The 25,874-nt window shown below is 40.9% G+C and overlaps 1 protein-coding gene across 6 annotated transcripts in view; it reads right to left on the bottom strand.

Moving 5' to 3' along the window:
- Positions 1 to 8,401: 8,401 nt before the first annotated feature.
- Positions 8,402 to 25,874, bottom strand: part of LOC110491683 (signal transducer and activator of transcription 5B) — a 35,473-nt gene continuing 18,000 nt past the window's right edge. For 2 of the 6 annotated variants that reach the window (XR_005036482.2, XR_016487183.1), the window contains exons 10-20: positions 24,616 to 24,703; positions 21,363 to 21,485; positions 20,852 to 20,944; positions 20,465 to 20,671; positions 19,864 to 19,958; positions 19,087 to 19,229; positions 18,596 to 18,751; positions 18,453 to 18,504; positions 18,051 to 18,158; positions 11,772 to 11,855; positions 9,275 to 11,607 (exon numbers count right to left, since the gene is read on the bottom strand). Coding sequence is in view for 4 of the 6 variants with exons in the window: in XM_036946576.2 (XP_036802471.1) it covers positions 11,484 to 11,610; positions 18,051 to 18,158; positions 18,453 to 18,504; positions 18,596 to 18,751; positions 19,087 to 19,229; positions 19,864 to 19,958; positions 20,465 to 20,671; positions 20,852 to 20,944; positions 21,363 to 21,485; positions 24,616 to 24,703 (1,192 nt within the window). In the remaining 2 variants the exon portion in view is untranslated. Of the gene's footprint in view, positions 11,611 to 11,771; positions 11,856 to 18,050; positions 18,159 to 18,452; positions 18,505 to 18,595; positions 18,752 to 19,086; positions 19,230 to 19,863; positions 19,959 to 20,464; positions 20,672 to 20,851; positions 20,945 to 21,362; positions 21,486 to 24,615; positions 24,704 to 25,874 lie in introns of all 6 variants that reach the window. The other 4 variants (XM_036946578.2, XM_090202321.1, XM_036946576.2 and 1 more) reach the window with 2 other exon arrangements.

Genomic DNA, 25,874 nt, shown 5'->3' with positions numbered 1-25,874 from the left:
TTACTGAACTTTTTTTTGAAAACAAATATTTGAACGGGAATAAGACTGTCACTGGCAAACATGGTTCCCGACTCAACAACATTATATAGTATCTCCTCCTTGTCAAGAAAAGCACATGAGCTAATTATAGTACACAAAGTAAGCAAAACAATAAATAAATTCCAACATTGCCTAAAATGATGAATAAGATACTAATAAGATAGACCTACAGTGCCTTGCGAAAGTATTCGGCCCCCTTGAACTTTGCGACCTTTTGCCACATTTCAGGCTTCAAACATAAAGATATAAAACTGTATTTTTTTGTGAAGAATTAACAACAAGTGGGACATAATCATGAAGTGGAACGACATTTATTGGATATTTCAAACTTTTTTAACAAATAACAAACTGAAAAATTGGGCATGCAAAATTATTCAGCCCCTTTACTTTCAGTGCAGCAAACTCTCTCCAGAAGTTCAGTGAGGATCTCTGAATGATCCAATGTTGACCTAAATGACTAATGATGATAAATACAATCCACCTGTGTGTAATCAAGTCTCCGTATAAATGCACCTGCACTGTGATAGTCTCAGAGGTCCGTTAAAAGCGCAGAGAGCATCATGAAGAACAAGGAACACACCAGGCAGGTCCGAGATACTGTTGTGAAGAAGTTTAAAGCCGGATTTGGATACAAAAATATTTCCCAAGCTTTAAACATCCCAAGGAGCACTGTGCAAGCGATAATATTGAAATGGAAGGAGTATCAGACCACTGCAAATCTACCAAGACCTGGCCGTCCCTCTAAACGTTCAGCTCATACAAGGAGAAGACTGATCAGAGATGCAGCCAAGAGGCCCATGATCACTCTGGATGAACTGCAGAGATCTACAGCTGAGGTGGGAGACTCTGTCCATAGGACAACAATCAGTCGTATATTGCACATCTGACCTTTATGGAAGAGTGGCAAGAAGAAAGCCATTTCTTAAAGATATCCATAAAAAGTGTTGTTTAAAGTTTGCCACAAGCCACCTGGGAGACACACCAAACATGTGGAAGAAGGTGCTCTGGTCAGATGAAACCAAAATTGAACTTTTTGGCAACAATGCAAAACGTTATGTTTGGCGTAAAAGCAACACAGCTGAACACACCATCCCCACTGTCAAACATGGTGGTGGCAGCATCATGGTTTGGGCCTGATTTTCTTCAGCAGGGACAGGGAAGATGGTTAAAATTGATGGGAAGATGGACGGAGCCAAATACAGGAACATTCTGGAAGAAAACCTGATGGAGTCTGCAAAAGACCTGAGACTGGGATGGAGATTTGTCTTCCAACAAGACAATGATCCAAAACATAAAGCAAAATCTACAATGGAATGGTTCAAAAATAAACATATCCAGGTGTTAGAATGGCCAAGTCAAAGTCCAGACCTGAATCCAATCGAGAATCTGTGGAAAGAACTGAAAACTGCTGTTCACAAATGCTCTCCATCCAACCTCACTGAGCTCGAGCTGTTTTGCAAGGAGGAATGGGAAAAAATGTCAGTCTCTCGATGTGCAAAACTGATAGAGACATACCCCAAGCGACTTACAGCTGTAATCGCAGCAAAAGGTGGCGCTACAAAGTATTAACTTAAGGGGGCTGAATAATTTTGCACGCCCAATTTTTCAATTTTTGATTTGTTAAAAAAGTTTGAAATATCCAATAAATGTCGTTCCACTTCATGATTGTGTCCCACTTGTTGTTGATTCTTCACAAAAAAATACAGTTTTATATCTTTATGTTTGAAGCCTGAAATGTGGCAAAAGGTCGCAAAGTTCAAGGGGGCCGAATACTTTCGCAAGGCACTGTATATAAGCAATTGAGCAATATAACAATTGAGATGTACAAGCATAAGGGAACGATGAGCAGATAAGAGGCAATCCGTAATTGCGATGAAGACATTAACGAGCAAGCTAAGATGGACATGGTCAATATAACTATTTGTTCAGCACTTTTAAAATGTAATGACATAATTCAGAACATGGGCCGTTCTTACAGTATTCTCCCTGTAAACCAAGTCAGAACCGTAGGATAAAAAAGGGGGCATGACATTGATGACATTTCTCTAAAACAGGCTATAGGCTAAATGTGCACCACCAAGTCAGAACAGCAGGCTAAGTTCTGGGGATCAAATTATTAGGGTGAGGCACATGGGCTACTAACAGCTTACTACATAACATACACTTTGTATAACTTTCTTAGCTACAGTATACATATCTCCCTGGCATATTACATAATTTATGCAGCAGCATACAATACATTTTTGGACTCACCGTTGTTGTGCTGTCCTCCCTTGAACAGGAAGTTGGCGCGGTGGTCCTTCTTGTGGGCAAATGTTGTCATCAAACTTTGCCATCAAAATCTGGCATTCTCTGGATTTATAGTGCTTTCAAGACAACTGGGAACTCGGAAAAAAACAAGGTTGAATCATGACGTCAGTGATCTTCAGGTCGGAGCTCTAGAAAGAGGCACGAGTTCCCGACTTTTCAAAACCTATTTTCCCAGTCGGAGCTCGTATTTTTCCAGTCGGAGTTCCCAATTGTCTTGAACTCACTGAATTCCTAGATTTCCCAGTTCCTGAGTTTCCTGTTTTTTGAATGCAGCAGAAGTCATGCTGGATTAACAGCTTGGGCAATGTATTTAACCTTTTCTGACCTATGGTGTTGGTGCTGAATGTTTATCCTTTTAAGCTTGGAAAATATACTTTTTCAGACAGATGTTTTAAATCCTTAAACCCAGACTTGGACCACACACCCTCTCCACCGAATAGCAGGCACAGGGAAGCAAAATAGTGATTGCTTTGCAACACTTGCAGTTAGGCACTGATTCCTTCCAAACCACTTATTGTTGAATTTGTGATTTCTCGACTTGTTGTGTAATGTCTATGTCCAATTGCCGATGAGCAGCAGTACATTTTTTCTATAATTTATCTTCATATGACAAGGATTAAAAAGTATTTGCCAGTAGATTGTAGATGTGATTCATGATGATTACTGTTTGTCTAGCTTGCCTGAAAACAGGCTTAACAGGTGGGGCTCAAAACAGGTGCCTTGAAGGTGAACGGCAAGGCGAAGGTGAACGGCAAGGCATTGGAGCAACGAACCGCCCTTGCTGTCCTTGCCTGGACGGCTACCCTCTCCACTGGGATTCTCTCTGCCTCTGACCCTATTACGGGTGCTGAGTCACTGACTTACTAGTGCTCTTCCATGCCGTCCCTAGGAGGGGTGCACAGTGCCACAGTGTCCCACGACCCACCCGTCTCAGGCTGCAGTATCTATGCTGCAATAGTCCATGTGCCGGGGGTCTAGGGTCAGTCTGTTATATCTGGTGTAATTCTCCTGTCTTATCTGGTGTCCTTTGTGAATTTAAGTATTCTCCCTCTAATTCTCTCTCTCCCCCTCCCCTCCTGGAGGACCTGAGCCCTAGGATCATGCTTCAGAACAACCTGGCCTGACGACTCCTGGCTGTCCCCAGTCCACCTGGTCGTGCTGCTGCTCCAGTTTCAACTGTTCTGCCTGTGGCTAGGGAATCCTGAACTGTTCACCAGACGTGCTTGCTACCTTGTTCCGGGCCTGCTGTTATCAACTCTCTCTTTCTACCACACCTGCTGTCTCAACCACTGAATGCTTGGCTATGAAAAGCCAACTGACATTTACTCCTGAGTTACTGACCTGTTGTACCCTCTACAATCACTGATTATTATTTGAACCTGGTGGTCATCTCTGAACGTTTGAACATCTTGAAGAACAATCTGGCCTTAAATGACCACGTACTCTTATAATCTCCACCCGGCACAGCTCGAAGAGGACTGATTCCCCATCAGAGCCTGGTTCCTCTCTAGGTTTCTTCCTAGGTTCCTGCCTTTCTAGGGAGTTTTTCCTAGCTACCGTGCTTCTACATCTACATTGCTTGCTGTTTGGTGTTTTAGGCTGGGTTTCTGTATAGCACTTTGTGACATCTGCTGATGTAAAAAGGGCTTTATAAAAACATTTGATTGATTTTTACTTAATATGGTACTGTAACTGATTGACCATGTATATAGTATGCTTGATTACATTCTCCTGTTCTTAATTCTCCAGCTAATTCATGCGCATTCATTATTTAATTGTTTAGGCCTACCGTTTTTGTTCAGGTTTATTTTTTATATATTTTGCCTGAGTAAACATAGAAGTTGCCTACCTGACCTGTGCACAAATGTAAGCCTATAGGCCTAAAAGTTCACATTTGGTGATGTCTTACACACTGATCAAAAATATAAAAGCAACATGTAGAGTGTTGGTTCCGTGTTTCATGAGCTGAAATAAAAAATCCCAGAAATTCACACACACACAAAAAGCTTATTTCTCTCAAATGTTGTACACGCATTTGTTTAAATCCCTGTTAGTGAGCATTTCTCCTTTGTCAAGATAATTCATCCACCTGACAGGTGCGGCATATCAAGAAGCTGATAAAAAAAAATGATTACACAGGTGCACCTTGTGCTGGGGACAATAGAAGACCACTTTAAAATGTGCGGTTTTGTCACAAGCGTCATGAAACCTACAGTGGGGCAAAAACGTATTTAGTCAGCCACCAATTGTGCAAGTTCTCCCACTTAAAAAGATGAGAGAGGCCTGTAATTTTCATCATAGGTACACTTCAACTATGACAGACAAAATGAGAAAAACAATCCAGAAAATCACATTGTAGGATTTTAATGAATTTATTTGCAAATTATGGTGGAAAATAAGTATTTGGTCAACTACAAACAGGCAAGATTTCTGGCTCTCACAGACCTGGAACTTCTTCTTTAAGAGGCTCCTCTGTCCTCCACTTGTTACCTGTATTAAAGACACCTGTCCACAACCTCAAACAGTCACACTCCAAACTCCACTATGGCCAAGACCAAAGAGTCAAAGGACACCAGAAACAAAATTGTAGACCTGCACCAGGCTGGGAAAACTGAATCTACTTAAACAAAATCTTTATTTACTTATTAATAAGGGAGCAGGTCAATACAACGCACACATATAAAGTTAATCGATTGAGTGCTCTACGATAATGATGGCTGGTCGACGAATCACCCTCAGATGTTTCTTTGAGAGCCCCAAGACTAAAGCACAAAGGTATTTTATAGCCAAGATACACTCCTTTCAGTCAACATGATGAACAAATGTATGGAATGGGTCACAAGGTTAAGATTTGTATGAAAGATACTTATAACTCAGAGAAGACAGTATCTGCTGTAAAAACAGTTCTCTTAGAGACCAAGGTCTAGCCCTGGGGTAATCTCTCCCTGGTACCCTATAGAAAACAAATATTACCGCATTCCAGAGTATGAGATATCACCCAAAGACATCGTAAATCTCACAGAGGCCCATCCTCAGTAGAACACACACAGATGAGCGCTCTAACAACCCCTTATTCTGTTGCATAAAACAACCATTTGATACAATAAAAGTACTCCAATCTTGCAATTTTGCTCTCACAACAAATACATGACATAAATACATACACAATGTAGTTTACAGAACAGTGCACCGCAGGCCTGCTCAGTTCAGAATCATAGTTGCACTTGCACTTATGAAAAGGGTTATACAGGTTGATCTGGTTGCTTTGCATCGTGCCTTATAGCTGATTCAACTCCATGATTTACAATGAAGTTGAGCGGCGACTAGAGCTCCGTTTTTTTTTATTTTTTAAAAGACTGATTTCAGCACCCAAAGAATAGCCTGCAATTACACACAACACTGTTCTGTGTAATTAATGGCTATTCTTTGGGTGCTGAAATAAGTTTCGATAACTTAATGTGACCGAGATCCAGTCCTCGTTGAGTTTAGTTAGCTGCATCCCTTATTTTAAAAATTATTACATTCACACACAAAATTGTCACTCAAACTTGATTTAAAATTATTTATAAAACTTTTATTTCCGGCTCCTCCCCCCCCTGCCCAACTTCAATGTAGGGCCCAGAATTTTTCCTGGTCTTGTTACATGGGGAAAACTCAGGGCACTATACTATATTTTTAAGCAAAACACAGGAAGATAAAAACACAGGACAGTTTAAAATCTATTTCACAAAGCAGGATCAATGTTCATCAACTGAACTTGAAGGTGTATCTTGTTTGTGGAGTATTCAAAATTAATGTGCTGGAGTTTTTCATTTTATACTGTATACAGTTTATTCCATGCACCTGGAAATTCTCTATGGCCCGGTTTCCCAGAAACAGATTAAGCATCGACTTAAAAATAATGCTTCTCCATTGAAAGCATTTAATCTCTGGTTGCACAAATATCTTTTTCTCTTCAAAAAGGTATGGTATAACGGCAATGATTTTCAAGAACCCATAGTGAAATTTACCTTATCAAGAAAACAGTTATTTCTCTGTTAATCAAAGTTAGCTTTCTGATTTCTTGGTTCTGCTTTGTGTAATACAACCCAGATATTCAAGACTAAAACCCACACAGTTAAGAAATACAGGTGAATTACAAATAAAAAGGACAATTTGTACAGTACTTTCCCATATACGTCTGGACTTGAACAAGAAAAAAACAAAATGCTGAGAAAATAGACTCAAGCAAAGCAACAAAACAAATGGTCTCGTGAGTGGAAAAGCTCATATCCACTCTGCCCATTTGACATTTGTTAGTAAACTTTAATTCACATACAAATTTGCATGCCACATATTGGTAGTAAAATAGCATTATGGTGGTAAAAATAGCACAAGAAAATAACTAGCTCTGAATACATGCAGTAAATTTAGACAGGTAGGCACTATTTCATCTCTTCCTAAGGTGTGGTCACCTCAAATTCTCTGGGATGAACCCTACATCAAAGTATATTTTCCTGAGACTAGCAACATAATTCACTACTATGATCAATGGGGAGGGTAAATAAGGGGTTAAACCTGGGCTACGTTCAGTAGGCAAACCTGGTATGTCACAGACAGAAATGTCAGAGTTCACGTGATTAATTATTATAAACTGGGTGGTTCGAGCCCTGAATGCTGATAGCAGACAGCCGTGGTATATTAGACCGTATACCACGGGTATGGAAAAAACATTTTTAGTTCTCTAATCACATTGGTAACCAGTTTATAAAAGCAATAAGGCACCTCAGGGGTTTGTGGTATATGGCCAATATGCCAAGGCTAAGGGCTGTATCCAGGCACTCTGCATTGCGTCGTACACAAGAATAGCACTTAGCTGTGGTATATTGGCAATACACCCCCCCCCCCCCCGGGCCTTATTGCATAATTCTACCATGTCAGAGAGGCTTGGGTGTTCTTCATAACATAGTGGTTTGCAAAAGTATTCACCTCCCTTGGCATTTTTCATATGTTTTGCCTTAGAACCTGGAATTAAAATAGATTTTTGGGCGGTTTGTATCATTTGATTTACACAACATGCCTACCACCTTGAAAAAGACAACTATTCACCCCCCAGTCAATACTTTGTAGAGCCACCTTCTGTAGAAACTACAGCTGGAAGTCTCTTCTGGTATCAATAAGCTTGGCACATCTAGCCACTGGGATTTTTGCCCAATTTTCTAGGCAGAACTGCTCCAGCTCCTTCAAGTTGGATGGGTTCCGCTGGTGTACAGCAATCTTTAAGTCATACCACAGATTCCCAATTGGATTGGTCTGGGCTTTGACTAGGCCATTCAAAGACATTTAAATGTTTCCCCTTAAACCACTTGAGTGTTGCTTTAGCGTATGCTCAGGGTCCTGCTGGAAGGTGGAGATCTGTCCCAGTCTCAAATCTCTGGAAGACAAACAGGTTTCTCTCAAGAATTTCCCTGTATTTAGCGCCATCCATTATTCCTTCAATTATGACCAGTTTCCCAGTCCCTGCCGGTGAAAAACATCCCCACAGCATGATGCTGCAACCACCATGCTTCACTGTGGGGATGGTGTTCTCGGGGTGATGACGGGTGTTGGGTTTGCGCCAGACAGCATTTTTCTTGATGGCCAAAAAGCTCAATTTTAGTCTCATCTGACCAGGGTACCTTCTTCCATATGTTTGGGGAGTCGCCTTTTGGCGAACGTCAAACATGTTTGCTTATATTTCTGGCCACTCTCCCGTAAAGCCCAGCTCTGTGGAGTGTACGGCTTAAAGTGGTCCTATGGACAGATACTCCAATCTCCGTTGTGTAGCTTTGCAGCTCCTTCAGGATTATCTTTGTGCTCTTTGTTGCCTCTGATTAATGCCCTCTTTGCCTGGTCTGTGAGTTTTGGTGGGTGGACCGCTCTGGCAGGTTTGTTGTAGTGCCATATTCTTTTCATATTTTAATAATGGATTTAATGGTGCTCCGTGTGATGTTCAAAGTTAGATTTTTCTTTTTTTATAACTGAACCCTGATCTGTACTTCCAAACAGGTCAAGAACAAAGTTGTGATTGAGGTTTTCATGGTGCCGCTTGCTTGCTGGTGCCCCTTGCTTAGTGGTGTTGTAGACTCTGGGGCCTTTCAGAACAGATATATATATATATATATATATATCACGTGACACTTAATTAAAGTCCACCTGTGTGCAATCTATGTGACTTCTGAAGGTAATTGGTTGCATCAGATTTTATTTAGGGGCTTCATAGCAAATATAAATTTTTAAAAAATGACTTAAAGGAAAAGTGATGTGTCATATATATATATATATATATATATAGATAGACACACATCACTTTTCCTTTTTTAAATTTCACTTCACCAATTTAGACTATTTTGTGTATGTCCATTACATGAAATTCTACATAAATATCCATTTAAAATACAGGTTGTAATGCAACAAAATAGGCAAAACGCCAAGGGGGATGTCTACTTTTGAAAGGCACTGTATATTATTTATTTTTTAATCTACACTCCACAACATTGCCCATTCCCTGCTGAACGCTTGTGCTGTAAAGGCAAGGGAGAGCATACTAAAAGGTAGGTGGTTATACAATCTCTTGCCTGGACATTGATGTTGCCACTTCACAATCGTGGTCAGTGTCTTAAGGCACAGAAAGAGAAGGAGAGAAGCTACGATACTGCGCAAGTACTTCTGAATAGGCAAATAAGGTAGTAGCTGTATGTGGTACTTGAGATAAAAGAGTGGGTAGCTAAGTGTCAGGAACAGGGGTGGCGTGCCTGCAAATATAGGTAACAAAAAACATGATTGCATACAGTTAAAAGAAATATCAATACATGATCACACAGCCCATTCAAAATGGATATTTTCAGTGAAAGGGTAACACTTAACATTAACATCTTAAACAACAAGGTATGATCTGGGCAAAAGGTACATTTTTTGTTTTGTATTTAATTCATACTAAATTAAATCAAGCAAAAACAGAGCGGGTCATTGGTTATCGCTGAGTTTATAATGTAGTCTGATGAATTTGAGTAGCAATTCAATAGTTAAGTTACTAGTTAATAGTTCATTTGTTTAGAAAAATAAACTGATACACTAAGTGAAACTAGTTCAGTGTAATAAGAAGCAAGAGGAGTTTGAATTAAGGCTAGTAAACTTGACATTCAAAGGCAGAAGATACATTACATGCGTAATACATGTACAGTGAGGCAGAATGTACACAGCACATGGCGTTTCAAACCAAGGGCCCCATTTTGAGGATGCAAAGGGTCAAAATACTGTACTATCGTATTTCAATAATCAACGGTGGAATCTACTTCAAACGTAATTCATTCTGAATGGTAATTTTGTTATGTTGATTTTGAATTTAACGGTGTAGAGACGCAAGACTCAAATCATTTCATAGTTACATTCCAAACCTTTAGAAACAAATACAGCACTGAGCATTTAAAGAAATGCGGTGTACTTTGACTATAGCGCCTCTCTTTGACGATACCAACCTGAAGAGTAAAAGTACCTTTCCCTGAAAAAGAGCCTCCCTATCACCCAATACAGTTGTATAAGCAGGATCTGTAAGTACAATCAATTGCACTGTCTGGATGAACGCTCCAAACAGGGAAAGGGGATACCTAGTTGTACAACTGAATGCATTCAACTGAAATGCGTCTCCCGCATTTAAAAAAAAAAAAAAAATCACACTTAAATCAACATCCAGGTCTTCGGAGCTCGGGGAACAGTGGGTTAACTGCCTTTCTCAGGGGTAGAACGAGAGATTTTTACCTTGTCGGCGGGGAGATTCAATCTAGCAACCTTTTGGTTACTGGCTCAACGCTCTAACCACTAGGCTTCCTGCCCTTACCGTTACCAGAGGATTGGCTGTATGACGCACGGGACCGTTAGAAAAACATGACCTGGCCTCACTCCCAAACCATCCCTTCCCACCGATGCCATGTAGCACCTTCCTAGATAACGTGCCGGACAGTAATTACAGATGTGGCCGATGCACCCAGTGTAACTTTAAGAACAAATGCACAACGTTCAATCAACCCATCACAGGCAAGGCCATTAAGATTAAGTGTATCACGTGTTATACAAAAAACTAAAATGGTATACCTGATCAAGTGCATTTGTGGTCTATGCCATGAAGGAAAAACAAAACGAGCTGTGAAAACATAGAACACAAGAGAAATATCAGGACTCTTGATCAGAGAAACTGTGGCTGCACGTTCCACAGAGGCTCGTCACAACAGCTCTCTGAGATACACGGGTATTGAACATGTTAAGGCTACTTGGGGGGTGGGGGGGGGGGGTACTGTCTCCTAAAGCTATGAATTAAGAATTTGAGACTATTTTTTTACATAAATATGTTACGTTGATTTGTCTTGACGGCTAGGTCTCCAGTTGGTCATTTTGTACATATTATATTTTCGAAGACTACTACACGTGCCCATCTCATTGATATCTAAATTATTAGAGGTACACAAGTTGGTTTTTGAAAAGGAACACTGTAATTAGATCTAAGGCCTTTAAAAAAAAAAAAGTTGCCTAGGTTAACTCAGCCCTATTTGTATGTCTATAATCCTTTAGGACCACATGTACCTCGGATTAACTGTGAGTAAAAGTTAATTGAATTGTTTCCACACCCACCATGTGTCATGGTCATGTGAGGTGAAACGTGTACATTTTCGGGTTGTGAGCACTCCATTTGTTTGACCTGACAAAGATCCGGTTCGGATCGAAACCTTGTCAATAAAGCTGTGAATTGGGAGCATAAAAACAGTGTGCAGGCCTTCCTGCTCTTTAAACATTTTCAGAGGATGGCCATAAGCAGCATAGCTAAACATTTTTGTAAAAATATTGCTGTATATTGTAGTAACACACATTTCTACATTTTTCTCAGTACTTACTTCCAAACAAACCTTTTCAACTGTGCTTTTTCTTCAGGTACAATTAGTTATTTCTTTTAAATAATCAATTGCCACGTCAAGAAGATCAGAAAATAATCCAAGAACTGTCAAATATTACATTTCACCTTTGAGAATTGACAAAAAAATATAAACCAATGGGACCAAAACCATTGGATGTTTTCTGGGTGCTTGCTCTTGTTGGGTGTAGGGTCAGGGGTCAAAGGTGAAAGTTCAGGACTGTTGGCCGTCCCACTGGTTGGCCATGGGCCGCCGCAGAAGCTCCTCCACGTGTCGGGCCACATCCATGGTGTCTTCCAGGTCAAACTCTCCATCTGCGTCCATCATGGGGTCACTTCTGCTGGGGTGGGAAGGGAGACATACAGACCGCAATCAGTAAGGCATAACGTTGTGTGATATCTGATAGAATATCTGTACCAAAAGCCGGACATGTAGAGAAAAGGAATCATTAGTGATGGGGGAAAGAATCTATATAGTAGGGCAGGGGTATTGAACTCTTACCCTACGAGGTCCGAAGCCTGATGGTTTTCTGTTCTCCCTGATAATTAATTGCACCCACCTGGTGTCCCACATCTAAATCAGTCCCTGATTAGAGAGGAACAATGAAAAAATGCAATTTGAAGTCCAGAGTTGAATTTGAGGGTAGTATTGTGTCGCAATATAATTGTTTTCCGGTTTTATATAGATGCTATGACTCCAAGTATTGATTTGCTAGGCAGTATTTCTCATCATTTTATCTCGTTCTCTTCTTTTTAAAACATTTTTTTTAAAGGTGAGCAAACAAGTTTAACCCATTACCTTATCTCCACGACTGATCAAAACTTGGTTTTGTCATGGCTCTCTAATTGTCCCTCTGCAGCAGATGTATAGTGAGCAATGTTTGGAACATTGACTCACAAAAATTGCAGTATCGAATCAAAATACATATAGAATCTCTAAAACATATGGTATCGGCACCGAAGTACAGTGATAATATTTTATTGTCCCTGGCAATTCCCAGCCCTAGAAATCACGTCAGCTCTTTTAAGGGCATTTCAATCCGCAATGCTTTGTATGTTGCAACTTTCCGAAAACGACCATATTAGGAAACCCGTGACTAAGCAAGCCTTGACTGGGCTTCTGGTACAGTTTGTAGTGTGCTAGCCTTGAAAGCCAAGGGTAGGGATTTTGATTCCAATCTGACTTTTTCCCGATATCAAGAGAGAATATAACGGTTTATATTGGCGTTTCTGTGTGACGCTTCAAAGTAGCCACCTTTTGCCTTGACAGCTTTGCACACTCTTGGAATTCTCTTAACCAGCTTCAGATGACCTGGCCTCCACAATCACCTGACCTCAACCCAATTGAGATGGTTTGGGATGAGTTGGACCACAAAGTGAAGGAAAAGCAGCCAATAAGTGCTCAGCATATGTGGGAACTCCTTCAAGACTGTTGGAAAAGCATTCCAGGTGAAGCTGGTTGAGAGAAAGCGAATAGAAAGCAAATAGTGTGCAAAGGCAAAGGGTGGCTACTTAAATAGCTATTTACGGCTACTTTGAAGAATTTAGAATATATTATTATATATAGTTTGTTTAACACTTTTTGGGTTACTACATTATTCCATATGTGTTATTTCATAGTTGAGGTCTTCACTATTATTCTACAGTGTAGAAAATGGTACAAATAAAGAAAAACCCTCGAGTGAGTAGGTGTCCAAACCTTTAGATAGATAGATATAATTGTGTGTGTGTGTGTGTGTGTGTGTGTGTGTGTATGTAGATAAAAATTGTATTATTAGAAAAAAGAAATCGATACTTGGAGCCAAATATAGATATAAAATCATCCAAAACATTAAATACATTAACAATAATCAGCTCAAAGTCAATTTCAGGTCTTGTGAGCAGAAACTTCAACATTGTGAGAAACTTCCAGCGTGTGTTCACCATAAACACAGAGGTTAGTTTTATACAGTGGCCAAATAGGCTACTGTGGCTATTTGAGCATAATGTAGGCCTATCAGTGGTCTACCAGTAAAACCAAATGGAGCAAATGCATTCCATAACATTTGTACATGGAAATAGCTATTTACGGAAAGTATTCAAAAACATCGACTTTTTCCACATTACAGCCGGATTCTAAAATGGATTCAATTGTTTTTAACCTTCAATCTACACACAATACCCCATAATGACAAAGCAAAAACTGAAATATCACATTTACATAAGTATTCAAGCCCCTTACTCAGTACTTTGTTGAAGCACCTTTGGCAGCGATTACAGCCTTGAGTCTTCTTGGGTATGACGCTACAAGCTTGGCACACCTGTATTTGGGGAGTTTCTCCCATTCTTCTCTGCAGTTCCTCTCGAGCACTGTCAGGTTGAATGCGGAGCGTCGCTGCACAGCTATTTTCAGGTCTCTCCAGAGATGTTCTACCGGGTTCAAGTCCGGGCGCTGGCTGAGCCACTGAAGGACATTGAGACTTGTCCCGAAGCCACTCCTGCGTTGTCTTGGCTGTGTGCTTAGGGTCGTTGTCCTGTTGTCCTAGTCTACAAGTCCCTGCAGCTGAAAAACAACCTCACAGCATGATGCTGCCACCACCATGCTTCACCGTAGAGATGGTGCCTGGTTTCCTCCAGATGTGACACTTAGCATTCAGGTCAAATACTTCAATCTTGGTTTCATAAAACCAGATAATCTTGTTTCTCATGGTCTGAGAGTCCTTTAGGTGCCTTTTGGCAAACTCCAAGCGGGATGTCATGTGCCTTTTACTGAGGGGTGGCTTCTGTCTGGCCACTACCATAAAGGCCTGATAGGTGGAGTGCTGCAGAGATGGGAGAAAGTTCCAGGAGGACAACCATCTCCACAGAGGAACACTGGAGCGCTATCAGAGTGACCATCGGGTTCTTGGTCACCTTCCTGACCAATGCCCTTTCTCCCCCGATTGCTCAGTTTGGCTCGGCAGCCAACTCCACGAAGTCTCTTGGTGGTTCCAAACTTCTTCCATTTAAGAATGATGGAAGCCAGTGTGTTCGTGGGGACATTCAATTCCGCAGCAATTTTTTGGTACCCTTCCCCAGATCTGTACCTCGACACAATCTGGTCTCGGAGCTCTACGGACAAGTCCTTTGACCTCATGGCTTGGTTTTTGTTCTGCCATGCACTGTCAACTGTGGGACCTTATATAGACAGATGTGTGCCTTTCCAAATCCTGTCCAATCAATTGAATTTACCACAGGTAGACTCCAAACATCAAGGATGATCAATGGAAACAGGAGCTACATTTTGAGTCTCATAGCAAAGGGTCTGAATACCTATGTAAATTATTTAATTTAATTATTCATATATATTTTTTAATGTACTTTTTATCCCCTTTTTGTGATATTCAAATTTGTAGTTACAGTCTTGTCCCATCGCTGCAACTCCCATGCGGACTCGGGAGAGGTGAAGATCGAGAGAAATGAGTCCTCTGAAACAAGACCCCGCCAAGCCGCACTGCTTCAAGACACACTGCTCGCTTAACCCGGAAGCCAGCCGTACCAATGTATGGAAGGAAACACCATACAGCTGGCAACTGAAGCCAGCATGCATGAGCCCGGCCGCCAGAAGGAGTTGCTAGAGCACGATGGGACAAGGACATCCAAGCCGGCCAAACCCTCCCCTAACCCGGACGACGCTTGGCCAATTGTGCGCCGCCTCATGGGTTTCCTGTTCGCAGCCAGTTCCGACACAGCCCAGGATCAAACCAGGATCTGTAGTGACATATCTAGCACTGATCAGTGCCTTAGAATGCTGTGCCACTTGGGAAGTCACTGTTAATTTTTTTTTATAAATACATTTGCAAACATTTCTAAAAACCTGTTTTCGCTTTGTCATTATGGGGTATTGTGTGTAGATTGATGAGGATTTTGTATTTTTATTTAATACATTTTAGAATAAGGCAGGAACGTACTAAAATGTGCTGTATAAAACATTGCGCTTGCCAACTTGGTTAGCTATGTTACCGGTTTCAATACAGCAACTGTTTTAGACATGTTTTTTTAACCAAGCCAGAGAAATAAATCTTTAAAAATCAGTACAGAGTGAACAAACAACAAAACACTGTGCAATGAAAGCTTACTGTCACCATCAGACAACAATTCCAAATGTCAGCTTAGAGCCCCCCCCCCCCCTCCTCCAATAGCATTGAATTCAATAGTAAGGAAAGCCAGCGAGCATTTGGCCTCCTTTGGTAAGAAAATAATAGTAAATCAGGGTTGAGCTAAACTGAGTGAACTCAACTTTGAATGGTCCTGGAGTAAAAAAAAAAAGAAGTGTCAAGGGAAGCCAGCTTGGATTTGGCTTCACACCAATCACAATAACAGTTAAATGTAATTGACAGAAAGTGTCATTGTCCTCCAGTGGCTAAAATCGTCCATTTCCTAAATTAGTCATGGATGAAGATCGGGATTTGGACTTGTGGTTTTACTTAAATCTCCGTACCGGCTAATGATTATAATGGCGATTCTGATCTAGCCATAAACTCATACATTGTACGCCTGGCCTTAGATGATTGAAGTTCAATATGTAGTAGGCTAATGTTAACATGCTGGCTCATAGTTGCCCATGAAATAAGTTAGGCTAGCGAGCAAGCAATTTAGCCAGGTAGCCTAGGACAACAAAATCTAAAAAGTGTGTAATATATGATGGAGTCATAGACCGTTTCAGTAACATGAAAGAGGATGGCATTGGCGTTCCTCTACAAGTAGAGTGAGTCAACACACACAAATCAGTGCCATGTACAGCCACAACATATTTAGCTTACAGTTGATTGGACAAAAACTTTTGGTATTTTCTAAGTTGTCACTGTATTAGACTAAGCATAGGCGATTTGACGTTGAAATGGTGCTGGAATAGTGGAGGCAGCTCCTGTTTTCTTTGCAACTTGCGATAACTCTGGTTCTAAATCAACAGCTTTTAGGTAGTCCAAAAATGTTGGAAGCAAACCTCTTAAACCCCCCCCCCCCACAATTTTCACCTAAAATGACATACCCAAATCTAACTGCCTGCAGCTCAGAACCTGAAGCAAGGATATGCATATTCTTGCTACCATTTGAAAGGAAACACTTTGAAGTTTGTGGAAATGTGAAATGAATGTAGGAAATATAAAACATTAGATCTGGTAAAAGATAACACAAATTAAAATTGTTCCATCTTTGAAATACAAGAGAAAGGCCAAAATGTATTATTCCAGCCCAAGTGCAATTTAGATTTTGGCCACTAGATGGCATCATTGTTTGTGCAAAATATTAGACGGATTCAATAAACCATTGCATTTCTGTTCAAACTGTTATACAAGACTGCCCAAATGTGCCTAATTGGTTTATTAATAAATGTTCAGGTTCATGACTGTGCACTCCTCAAACAATAGCAAGCTATTCTATCACTATAATAGCTACTGTAAATTGGACAGTGCAGTTAGATCAACAAGAATTTAAGATTTCTGCCCATATCAGATATGTCTATGTCCTGGGAAATTTTCTTGTTACTTACAACCTCATGCTAATCACATTAGCCTACGTTAGCTCAACCGTAACGCGTGAGGGACACGGGTATCTGATTGTTACATGCAATGTTTTGTGGACTTCACCGGACAAATGTTGCTTTCTTGTTTTTGATGATTCAAACGTGTAGCAAAATTCACATGCGTACTTCACCCATGAGCTACCCAGGTTTTGTAGCACACAGCTTTGACCTACTATAGGCTAATGATAAACATTATTTTAATAGCAGGTCACTGTAAAGTCCATTATGCAGCTGAAGAGTATGAATTAGGCTGTTTAAGAATGTTTGAATCCTAAGCAACCTGCCTACACATTGTTGGAAGTAAAATAGACCAACTTAGCTACTGTAGTAGGTCAAAGCTGTGTGCTGGAAAACCTTGGTAGCACATGAGTGAAATACGCATATTGGGTGCTCATGTGAATTTATTTTATTCTTCAGCTTCAAACCAATTCCTACATAAAACACAATTTGTCGTTTTTAATTATACACACACACAAATATATCTACAGCTATACATCATATATATATATATATATGATATCTATATATATATATATATATTATATATATGATATATATATGATATATATATATATATGATATATACATATATATACATATATATACACATATACATATACATACACATATATATACATATATACATATACATATACATATACATATACATATACATATACATATACATATACATATACATATACATATACATACACATATATATACATATATACATATACATATACATATACATATACATATACATATACATATACATATATATATATATATATATATAGGCTAATAACTTGTAAATAGCAACAAATGTGCACACGCGAATCTGCACTTCGATCTGATAAGCGCACCCACTCGCGATGGTGGGATAAAGAAAAATACAGCTCGTAGGTTACCTGTCAGAATTCTCCTCTAGTGCGCTCTACCTACAACAAAATCCCTGACTCAATCTTGCAAAGCTAGTTTTGTTGCTTTCAAAGGGTTGGTGATATATGTTGATTCAATCACAAGTCCCATATTAGAGGGAAACGCTGATATAAATATATAGTGTAAATTAATGGAGTATACTTGTGCATCTCTGCGTGAGCTGGTATTTCTACTGCGCGGCAGTCGTGGGGGGAGGTGGGTAGCCGGGGCAAGCACGCAGCTTAGAGGGAACTGCATGTCATCTAATGACTAGTCACTGCTGTACATTGATACTTTCCCCATCTGTAGTGTACTTACATGGGAGGGAAAATTGCAAAGTTGATGGGGTGAGCCACTGACGGGGAGGGTGCCTGGTCCATATAGGTGGGGTTCCCACTGGACGGCTCAGGGTTGGGAGTAGTGAATCTACAGGGAGGACAGGAAGCACAATCACATTAAAGCTACAGTCTGGGATTTGGGAAACTGTTTACATTTTGGGTATTTACCCATTGATTATTGAAGAATATAACTTAGAAATGCTTCATGAGTCTTCATCATAAACCAAAAGAAAAACAAAGAAAAGTAACTTACACACAATTGCCCAATTACAAATCGCCATATGATAGCGTAGAGGCTAGCGCCAGATTTGGAATGGGGTATTATCGGTTCAGTGTGTGGGTTTAGAAATAGTAAAAAAAAATGGTATGATAGTATACGTACTCTGGCACAACCTGCTTGATCTGTGGTTTGACGTAGCCATCCACTGCTTTTGCTGAGAGAAAATGAGAACAGACAAATTTGAGATCACCTTAACTTATTTAAGAAACAAAAATAAAGTTAAGGATGAGGAGGAGGGTACGTACAGAGGGGAGGGGTGTAGTACTTGGAGAACACCTCGTCCTTGGGCCGGTCGGGATAGAGGAACATAAGGTGGTTGAGGTCACTGATGCGGTCGGCTAGTGAGCGGATGGAGAAGTCTTTGGTGGTGTACGGCATGAGGTTCCACACCAGCCTCTCCCCTGGAGAACAATATCATAGAAAAATATCCTTTCAACCTCAATTTAGCCAGATTAGGCTCATTGACATCACATTTTTTTGAGGGACAGACCTGGACTAAGGCGACAGAGAACATCTAAAAAGTCCATTAAGTAGCTTTGTGTACAAGTCACATATTAAGATCATATGCATCTACGTTATGTTAGCCGTTTGTCAACCAACTGAATAAAATCGGCAACAAGGTTTTTCCTGCCTCAATTACCTACACTCCATCACACGATGTGGAGAACCATGCATAGGCTCATGTATTGGCCCGAAAAACTCTGCTTACTCCTAGGTGGGTAGTAGAGTACAGTACCCGCTTTGTTAGGGTTCTCTGCCACCCAGGCGATGGTGATGCCCCCGATCTCAGAGTCACTGAAGCGGAGCAGGAAGGTCCCGTTGGGCTTGGACATCAGCATGTCCTGGGCCTGCTGTTTATTCACAAAGCCCAAGATCGCCCTGCGTAACACGAATACGCAGTACGTAAACATACACACATGCGTACGCAGTACACGCGCACACACACAGTATGGAAGTTAATGTCTCGCAAGCACTCACACAAATTCACACAATATGTAAAAAATTAAAAAGTGCACACACACGTTGCCCTATTTCATTGCACAATTCTAAAGACAGATTTTCACAATAAGAGCATGGTCAAAAGGCTGCTTATTCAACTCATTCCTTTCATCAAAAATGGTCTAATAACAGGGTTAATGGAAAGGCTGAGGCTGCAGGAGCGAATTGAACCGCCCCGTCCCACAGATGTTACAATGTGTGCGAGCAGTAAATTCGTTTGTCGTTTATTACAGACAGCTTACAACAGAGAAAGGTACTTTACAGTTGCAGTTTGTCAAAGTTTGAACACCAGACAAAGACGGCCGATCACGTGTGGGTGTGAGTGAGAACAGGAAGGAGGCAGAAGCGGTAGCAGAGCGAGCAGCGGGTACGTACTTTTTGCTGTTGTGTAAAGTAGATAATCCCGCAGGAGCGCAAAAGGTACGGTTGTTAAGCTATAGGGAAGAAGCGTCCAGAGAATTTGGCCACACATCCACGAATGGAAAAGCTCTGAATTGAAGCACTCCTCTCTTACCCGTCATTCCAGTGGGGCTTCAGGTGTTTCTTCATGAGCTCCATGACACCGTCAAACCACTGCCAGAAAGTGAAGTTCCTCCCTGGCAAGCTCTCCTGTGGATAGCATAGATAATCAAACCTGCTTCGCAATACCATTGGTTTTCTTTCTTTACACATACTTTTGACACTGGCATTGCTGTTAAAGTCTTAAAGATGGAATCCGCAGTAGGGTCAAACAGCGCCACTGGCCTCCCCACCACCATTGTTACCGAGCTGAGGAGCGTTGTTGAGAATGGTCAACTAAATTACAATACATAGTGCTCTTTAATTATGTGTGCAATGAAGTCCAAGGGGCGGAAAAAAAAACTGTTGTTTGCAGTAAAATTACTTTTGCTGTAATACCGCAAACGGACGTGGCCGTTTCGTCATCGTGGATTCCAGCTTTAAGTCTGTGTGGAAACATCCCTATTCCAGTGGTTTAATGGTCATGTCGCAGTAGTAGTCAGTGGTGAAACGGTTAGAACTGGTTTGTACCGGGGCCAAGACATGGTCATGTGGCGGTAATAATAGTCACTGCTGTGGTAAAACAATCTAAAAGTCTTAATCAAAAACGGTCGTACCCGGTTGAACTGGGCCCAGGACATGGTCATGCTGCGGTAGTCTTCTGGGTTTATGCTGGCGCTGCTGAATGCCTTCTGGGCCAGGAAGACCAGGTTGTCGTCGCAGAGGCCGCGGGCACTGTGCATCTCTGCCTTGTATTTCATGTCTAGGGCTTCACACAGCTGGGGCCACAGCACCTTGTCAGGAACGACGAATGGCACCCTGCCCTGGGGGAGGGGGGATGGAGGAGGAAAGCAGAGTGTGTGTATGAGGGAGTGGAAAAGAGGGTTGGAACAGCAATAAGAATGATATATACAGGAGTTGTTCCGAACCTTTCCAACGCTTAGTGGCAGATAAGAGACAGGGGTGTATGCAAAGTGTCTTCCAGTAAAGGCCAATAAACTCACCGGCTCTGCAAAAGCATTGTCCCACAGGACCGTTGCCGTGGCGTTGTTGTCTTGACTACCGTGAACTATCACCACGACGGGGAGAGATAATGTCTGGGTGGGAGGGGGGGGGAATACAAAATAAAAGTTACACTGACTGCATTAAGTGATTAAATAGACTCATTTAAGTCATCCTACTCAAAGTTCACTAAAGAATGGATGTCAATGAAATGAAAAAGACATTCAATCTGATCAAAATGATCCTGTGTTGTCTCAATCTTGTTGCCCTATTCAATTGTGTTCCCCTTTAATTTAAGGACGCGGACAATATTTCAACCACATATCATGGTATCATATAACATGATCTTTGTAATAGCATTATGATGAGGTATGTTAGAGATCTGCTTCTCTTTGCCTTAAACTGCATCAAAAAAAAAAGAGGGACCACAGACTACACAGAATTATTTCGATCTGGATTAAATGTTTAGACAAACTGGGCTCCGGTGTTTCTAGAAGTGGATTTTCCTGTAACCTTGACGTGGAAGACCAGCTCGTTGCCCCCCACGCTGAACTGAGACTCAAACATGACAGTGAACTTCTCCTCTGTGACCGACTCTGCCCCGCGACGGTCCGACCGCTTGATCCGCTTCAGGGACTAGAAAACACAGGAGAGACCACAACACAATCTCTGCTTATCGACCACAACTACAAAAATGCTGCAACATTTTGACCACATGTACATACAGTGCCTTGCGAAAGTATTCGGCCCCCTTGAACTTTGCGACCTTTTGCCACATTTCAGGCTTCAAACATAAAGATATAAAACTGTATTTTTTTGTGAAGAATCAACAACAAGTGGGACACAATCATGAAGTGGAACGACATTTATGGGATATTTCAAACTTTTTTAACAAATCAAAAACTGAAAAATTGGGCGTGCAAAATTATTCAGCCCCTTTACTTTCAGTGCAGCAAACTCTCTCCAGAAGTTCAGTGAGGATCTCTGAATGATCCAATGTTGACCTAAATGACTAATGATGATAAATACAATCCACCTGTGTGTAATCAAGTCTCCGTATAAATGCACCTGCACTGTGATAGTCTCAGAGGTCCGTTAAAAGCGCAGAGAGCATCATGAAGAACAAGGAACACACCAGGCAGGTCCAAGATACTGTTGTGAAGAAGTTAAAAGCCGGATTTGGATACAAAAATATTTCCCAAGCTTTAAACATCCCAAGGAGCACTGTGCAAGCGATACTATTGAAATGGAAGGAGTATCAGACCACTGCAAATCTACCAAGACCTGGCCGTCCCTCTAAACTTTCAGCTCATACAAGGAGAAGACTGATCAGAGATGCAGCCAAGAGGCCCATGATCACTCTGGATGAACTGCAGAGATCTACAGCTGAGGTGGGAGACTCTGTCCATAGGACAACAATCAGTCGTATATTGCACAAATCTGGCCTTTATGGAAGAGTGGCAAGAAGAAAGACATTTCTTAAAGATATCCATAAAAAGTGTTGTTTAAAGTTTGCCACAAGCCACTTGGGAGACACACCAAACATGTGGAAGAAGGTGCTCTAGTCAGATGAAACCAAAATTGAACTTTTTGGCAACAATGCAAAACGTTATATTTGGCGTAAAAGCAACACAGCTGAACACATCATCCCCACTGTCAAACATGGTGGTGGCAGCATCATGGTTTGGGCCTGCTTTTCTTCAGCAGGGACAGGGAAGATGGTTAAAATTGATGGGAAGATGGATGGAGCCAAATACAGGACCATTCTGGAAGAAAACCTGATGGAGTCTGCAAAAGACCTGAGACTGGGACGGAGATTTGTCTTCCAACAAGACAATGATCCAAAACATAAAGCAAAATCTACAATGGAATGGTTCAAAAATAAACATATCCAGGTGTTAGAATGGCCAAGTCAAAGTCCAGACCTGAATCCAATCGAGAATCTGTGGAAAGAACTGAAAACTGCTGTTCACAAATGCTCTCCATCCAACCTCACTGAGCTCGAGCTGTTTTGCAAGGAGGAATGGGAAAAAATTTCAGTCTCTCGATGTGCAAAACTGATAGAGACATACCCCAAGCGACTTACAGCTGTAATCGCAGCAAAAGGTGGCGCTACAAAGTATTAACTTAAGGGGGCTGAATAATTTTGCATGCCCAATTTTTCAGTTTTTGATTTGTTAAAAAAGTTTGAAATATCCAATAAATTTCGTTCCACTTCATGATTGTGTCCCACTTGTTGTTGATTCTTCACAAAAAAATACAGTTTTATATCTTTATGTTTGAAGCCTGAAATGTGGCAAAAGGTCACAAAGTTCAAGGGGGCCAAATACTTTCGCAAGGCACTGTATATGTATCACAATTTGGCAAAACCACAAAAGGTTTGAGTAAAATGCCAATTAAGTCCAATTATAAATATATTTACAATAAATCAGTAATGTAATTGTAACTCATTCTAACCTAGCAGTTAGAGTGTTGGGCCAGTAACGAATCCCCGAGCTGACAAGGTGAAAAATCTGCCGACGTGCCCTTGAACAAAGCACTTAAACCTAATAGCTCCAGGGTCGCCGTTGATAATGGCAGACCCAGGCCGTGACCCCACTCTCCGAGGGTGTCTCAGGGGGAGTTGGGATATGCAAAAAACACATTTCCAATTCACACATGCGTATCAACCCTTTACACTCGTACCTGTATATAGGTTGAAAATGGCAGATTTGAGCAGATAAGCCCCTAAATTGGAACGAGCTGGCTGTACAGTTAAACTTATGCTCTGCGCTTCAAAGCACTATGGGTTTTGACTGACAGCCGTTCTGAACTTGAGCACCGCTCGCAACAAGAACTTGCCCCACATCCCTCCCGCTAAATTGGACAACCTTTGCACATTTGTTGTCAGAGATGGAAACAATGTAAATTAAGAGGACTATGTATTGTGAAAGATGAGACCTTGAGGATTACATTAAACACCAAATGTGTACTTCACCTTTCCATAACATAATATATACAGTTTCAACGTTTATGATCACCACGTCTGATGTACAGTTACAAGATGACATGGCATCACAACCCTGTGCTGTCCTGAACAGAATGAACCGGTTTGTCCATTGTCAAGAAAATGGAGCTGCGGAACACACACCTGAACGCACGCATGACTCATTTCTACCCGAATTGCCCTGTGAAAGCCCAAACACTAAGATCATATTTTAGAAACTTAGCTGGTCATGTTGGCAATAAAACAAGCTTTCAAATGATGCCCACCTCAGATCGCGATTTATAAAATGGCCTGTTTTTGGATCCACCGTAAACAGTAATTGTGTGATGCAGGGCTGTGTTCCAAACAAAACTACAAGTGTGCTTGCTCTAGTTCCTCAACAGCACATAGGGGAGCTCTTCTTGTCATTTTTGTGTGTCTTATGTTGCACCTACCCCACATTTTGCAGGAATATTCTTATCATGTTACTGAATGTATTTTCAGATTTCGTTATCAACAAATGCAGCAAAAAGTACAGTAAATGTAAAATGCACATAAGATCAACTCTGTAATGTCTGGATTCAGTCTTGTGTCAGGTGAACCGTTGTATCCTCAACTTTGGTCTAATAATGCTTCCGTAATCTCCAAATTGTTCCCTTTCAATTGCTACCGAGCTTATGCATGTGCTTTTCATATTTCTTCTGGCCAATTCCCAACGGTGTAAAGGGTTAATACACCTGTACATGTTTGACATAAAAATAAAAAAAACTGAGCGTTGGTTGCTTATTTATCCTAACTCACCATGTTCCTGAAGTGAGCACTCAGGGTTCCTGTGGTTCGGTGGTATTCCATCACACAGTTGTTGTTGAGAATTTCTCCACTGCTGTCACTGCAACACAGACAAGAGACATAAATCTGTCAAACTGTTGTGTGCGTGTGTACATGTACAAATGTGTATATTTGTCAACTTTTGGTTGCGGGTGACAGTAGTGGCCCTAGAATTGGACCGAGTAGAAGTTTCACATTTTGTATGTGTGTGTGTTTAGGGCCGTAGCCAACAATGAAGGTCCGGACCTCAGTTTTTTTTAGGAACTCAATCAGGTCTTTAACTTACTGCTGAAAGTTTGAATACACAAGGTGCAATTTCGAAACTTAGTTGCGCTTTAGCAGTTTTCCTCATTATATATCAAATCTTCTACGTCACATTCGTAAACAACAGGTGTAGACTAACAGTGAAATGCTTATAGATACTTCTGTACCTGTTTCCTCCAGGCCCTTCCTGACCATGCAGAAAGAAAAAAAATAGAGAAATAATAGAAATGTAATAACACAATAATAAAAGTAATAATTAATACACAAAGTAGAACGTGGCTGTATACACACGGGTACCAGTACCGAGTTGATGTCGGAAGTTTACATACACTTGGGTTAGAGTCATTAAAACTCATTTTTTAACCACTCCACAGATTTCTTGTTAACAAACTATAGTTTTGGCAAGTCAGTTAGGATGTATTTCAAGGTCTACCTTCAAACTCAGTGTCTCTTTTGCTTGACATCAAGGGAAAATCAAAAGATATCAGCCAAGACCTCAGCAATTATTATTATATATTTTTTTTTAAATTGTAGACCTCCACAAGTCTGGTTCATCCTTGGGAGCAATTTCCAAACACCTGAAGGTACCACGTTCATCTGTACAAACAATAGTATGCAAGTATAAACACCATGGGACCACGCAGCCATCATAATACTCAGGAAGGAGACACGTTCTGTCTCCTAGAGATTAATGTACTTTGGAGCAAAAAGTGCAAATCAATCCCAGAACAACAGCAAAGGACCTTGATGAAGATTCTGGAGGAAACAGGTACAAAAGTATCTATTTCCACAGTAAAACGAGTCCTATATCGACATAACCTGAAAGGCTGCTCAGCAAGGAAGAAGCCACTGCTCCAAAACCGCCATAAAAAAAGCCAGGCTACGGTTTGCAACTGCACATGGGGACAAAGACCGTACTTTCTGGAGAAATGTCCTCTGGTCTGATGAAACAAAAATAGAACTGTTTG

The sequence above is a fragment of the Oncorhynchus mykiss genome, chromosome 16 (genome assembly GCF_057628025.1).
Source record: "Oncorhynchus mykiss isolate SJ-2025 chromosome 16, ASM5762802v1, whole genome shotgun sequence".
NCBI classification, from domain to species: Eukaryota; Metazoa; Chordata; class Actinopteri; order Salmoniformes; family Salmonidae; genus Oncorhynchus; species Oncorhynchus mykiss.
This window is presented reverse-complemented; position numbering and strand designations above follow the sequence as displayed.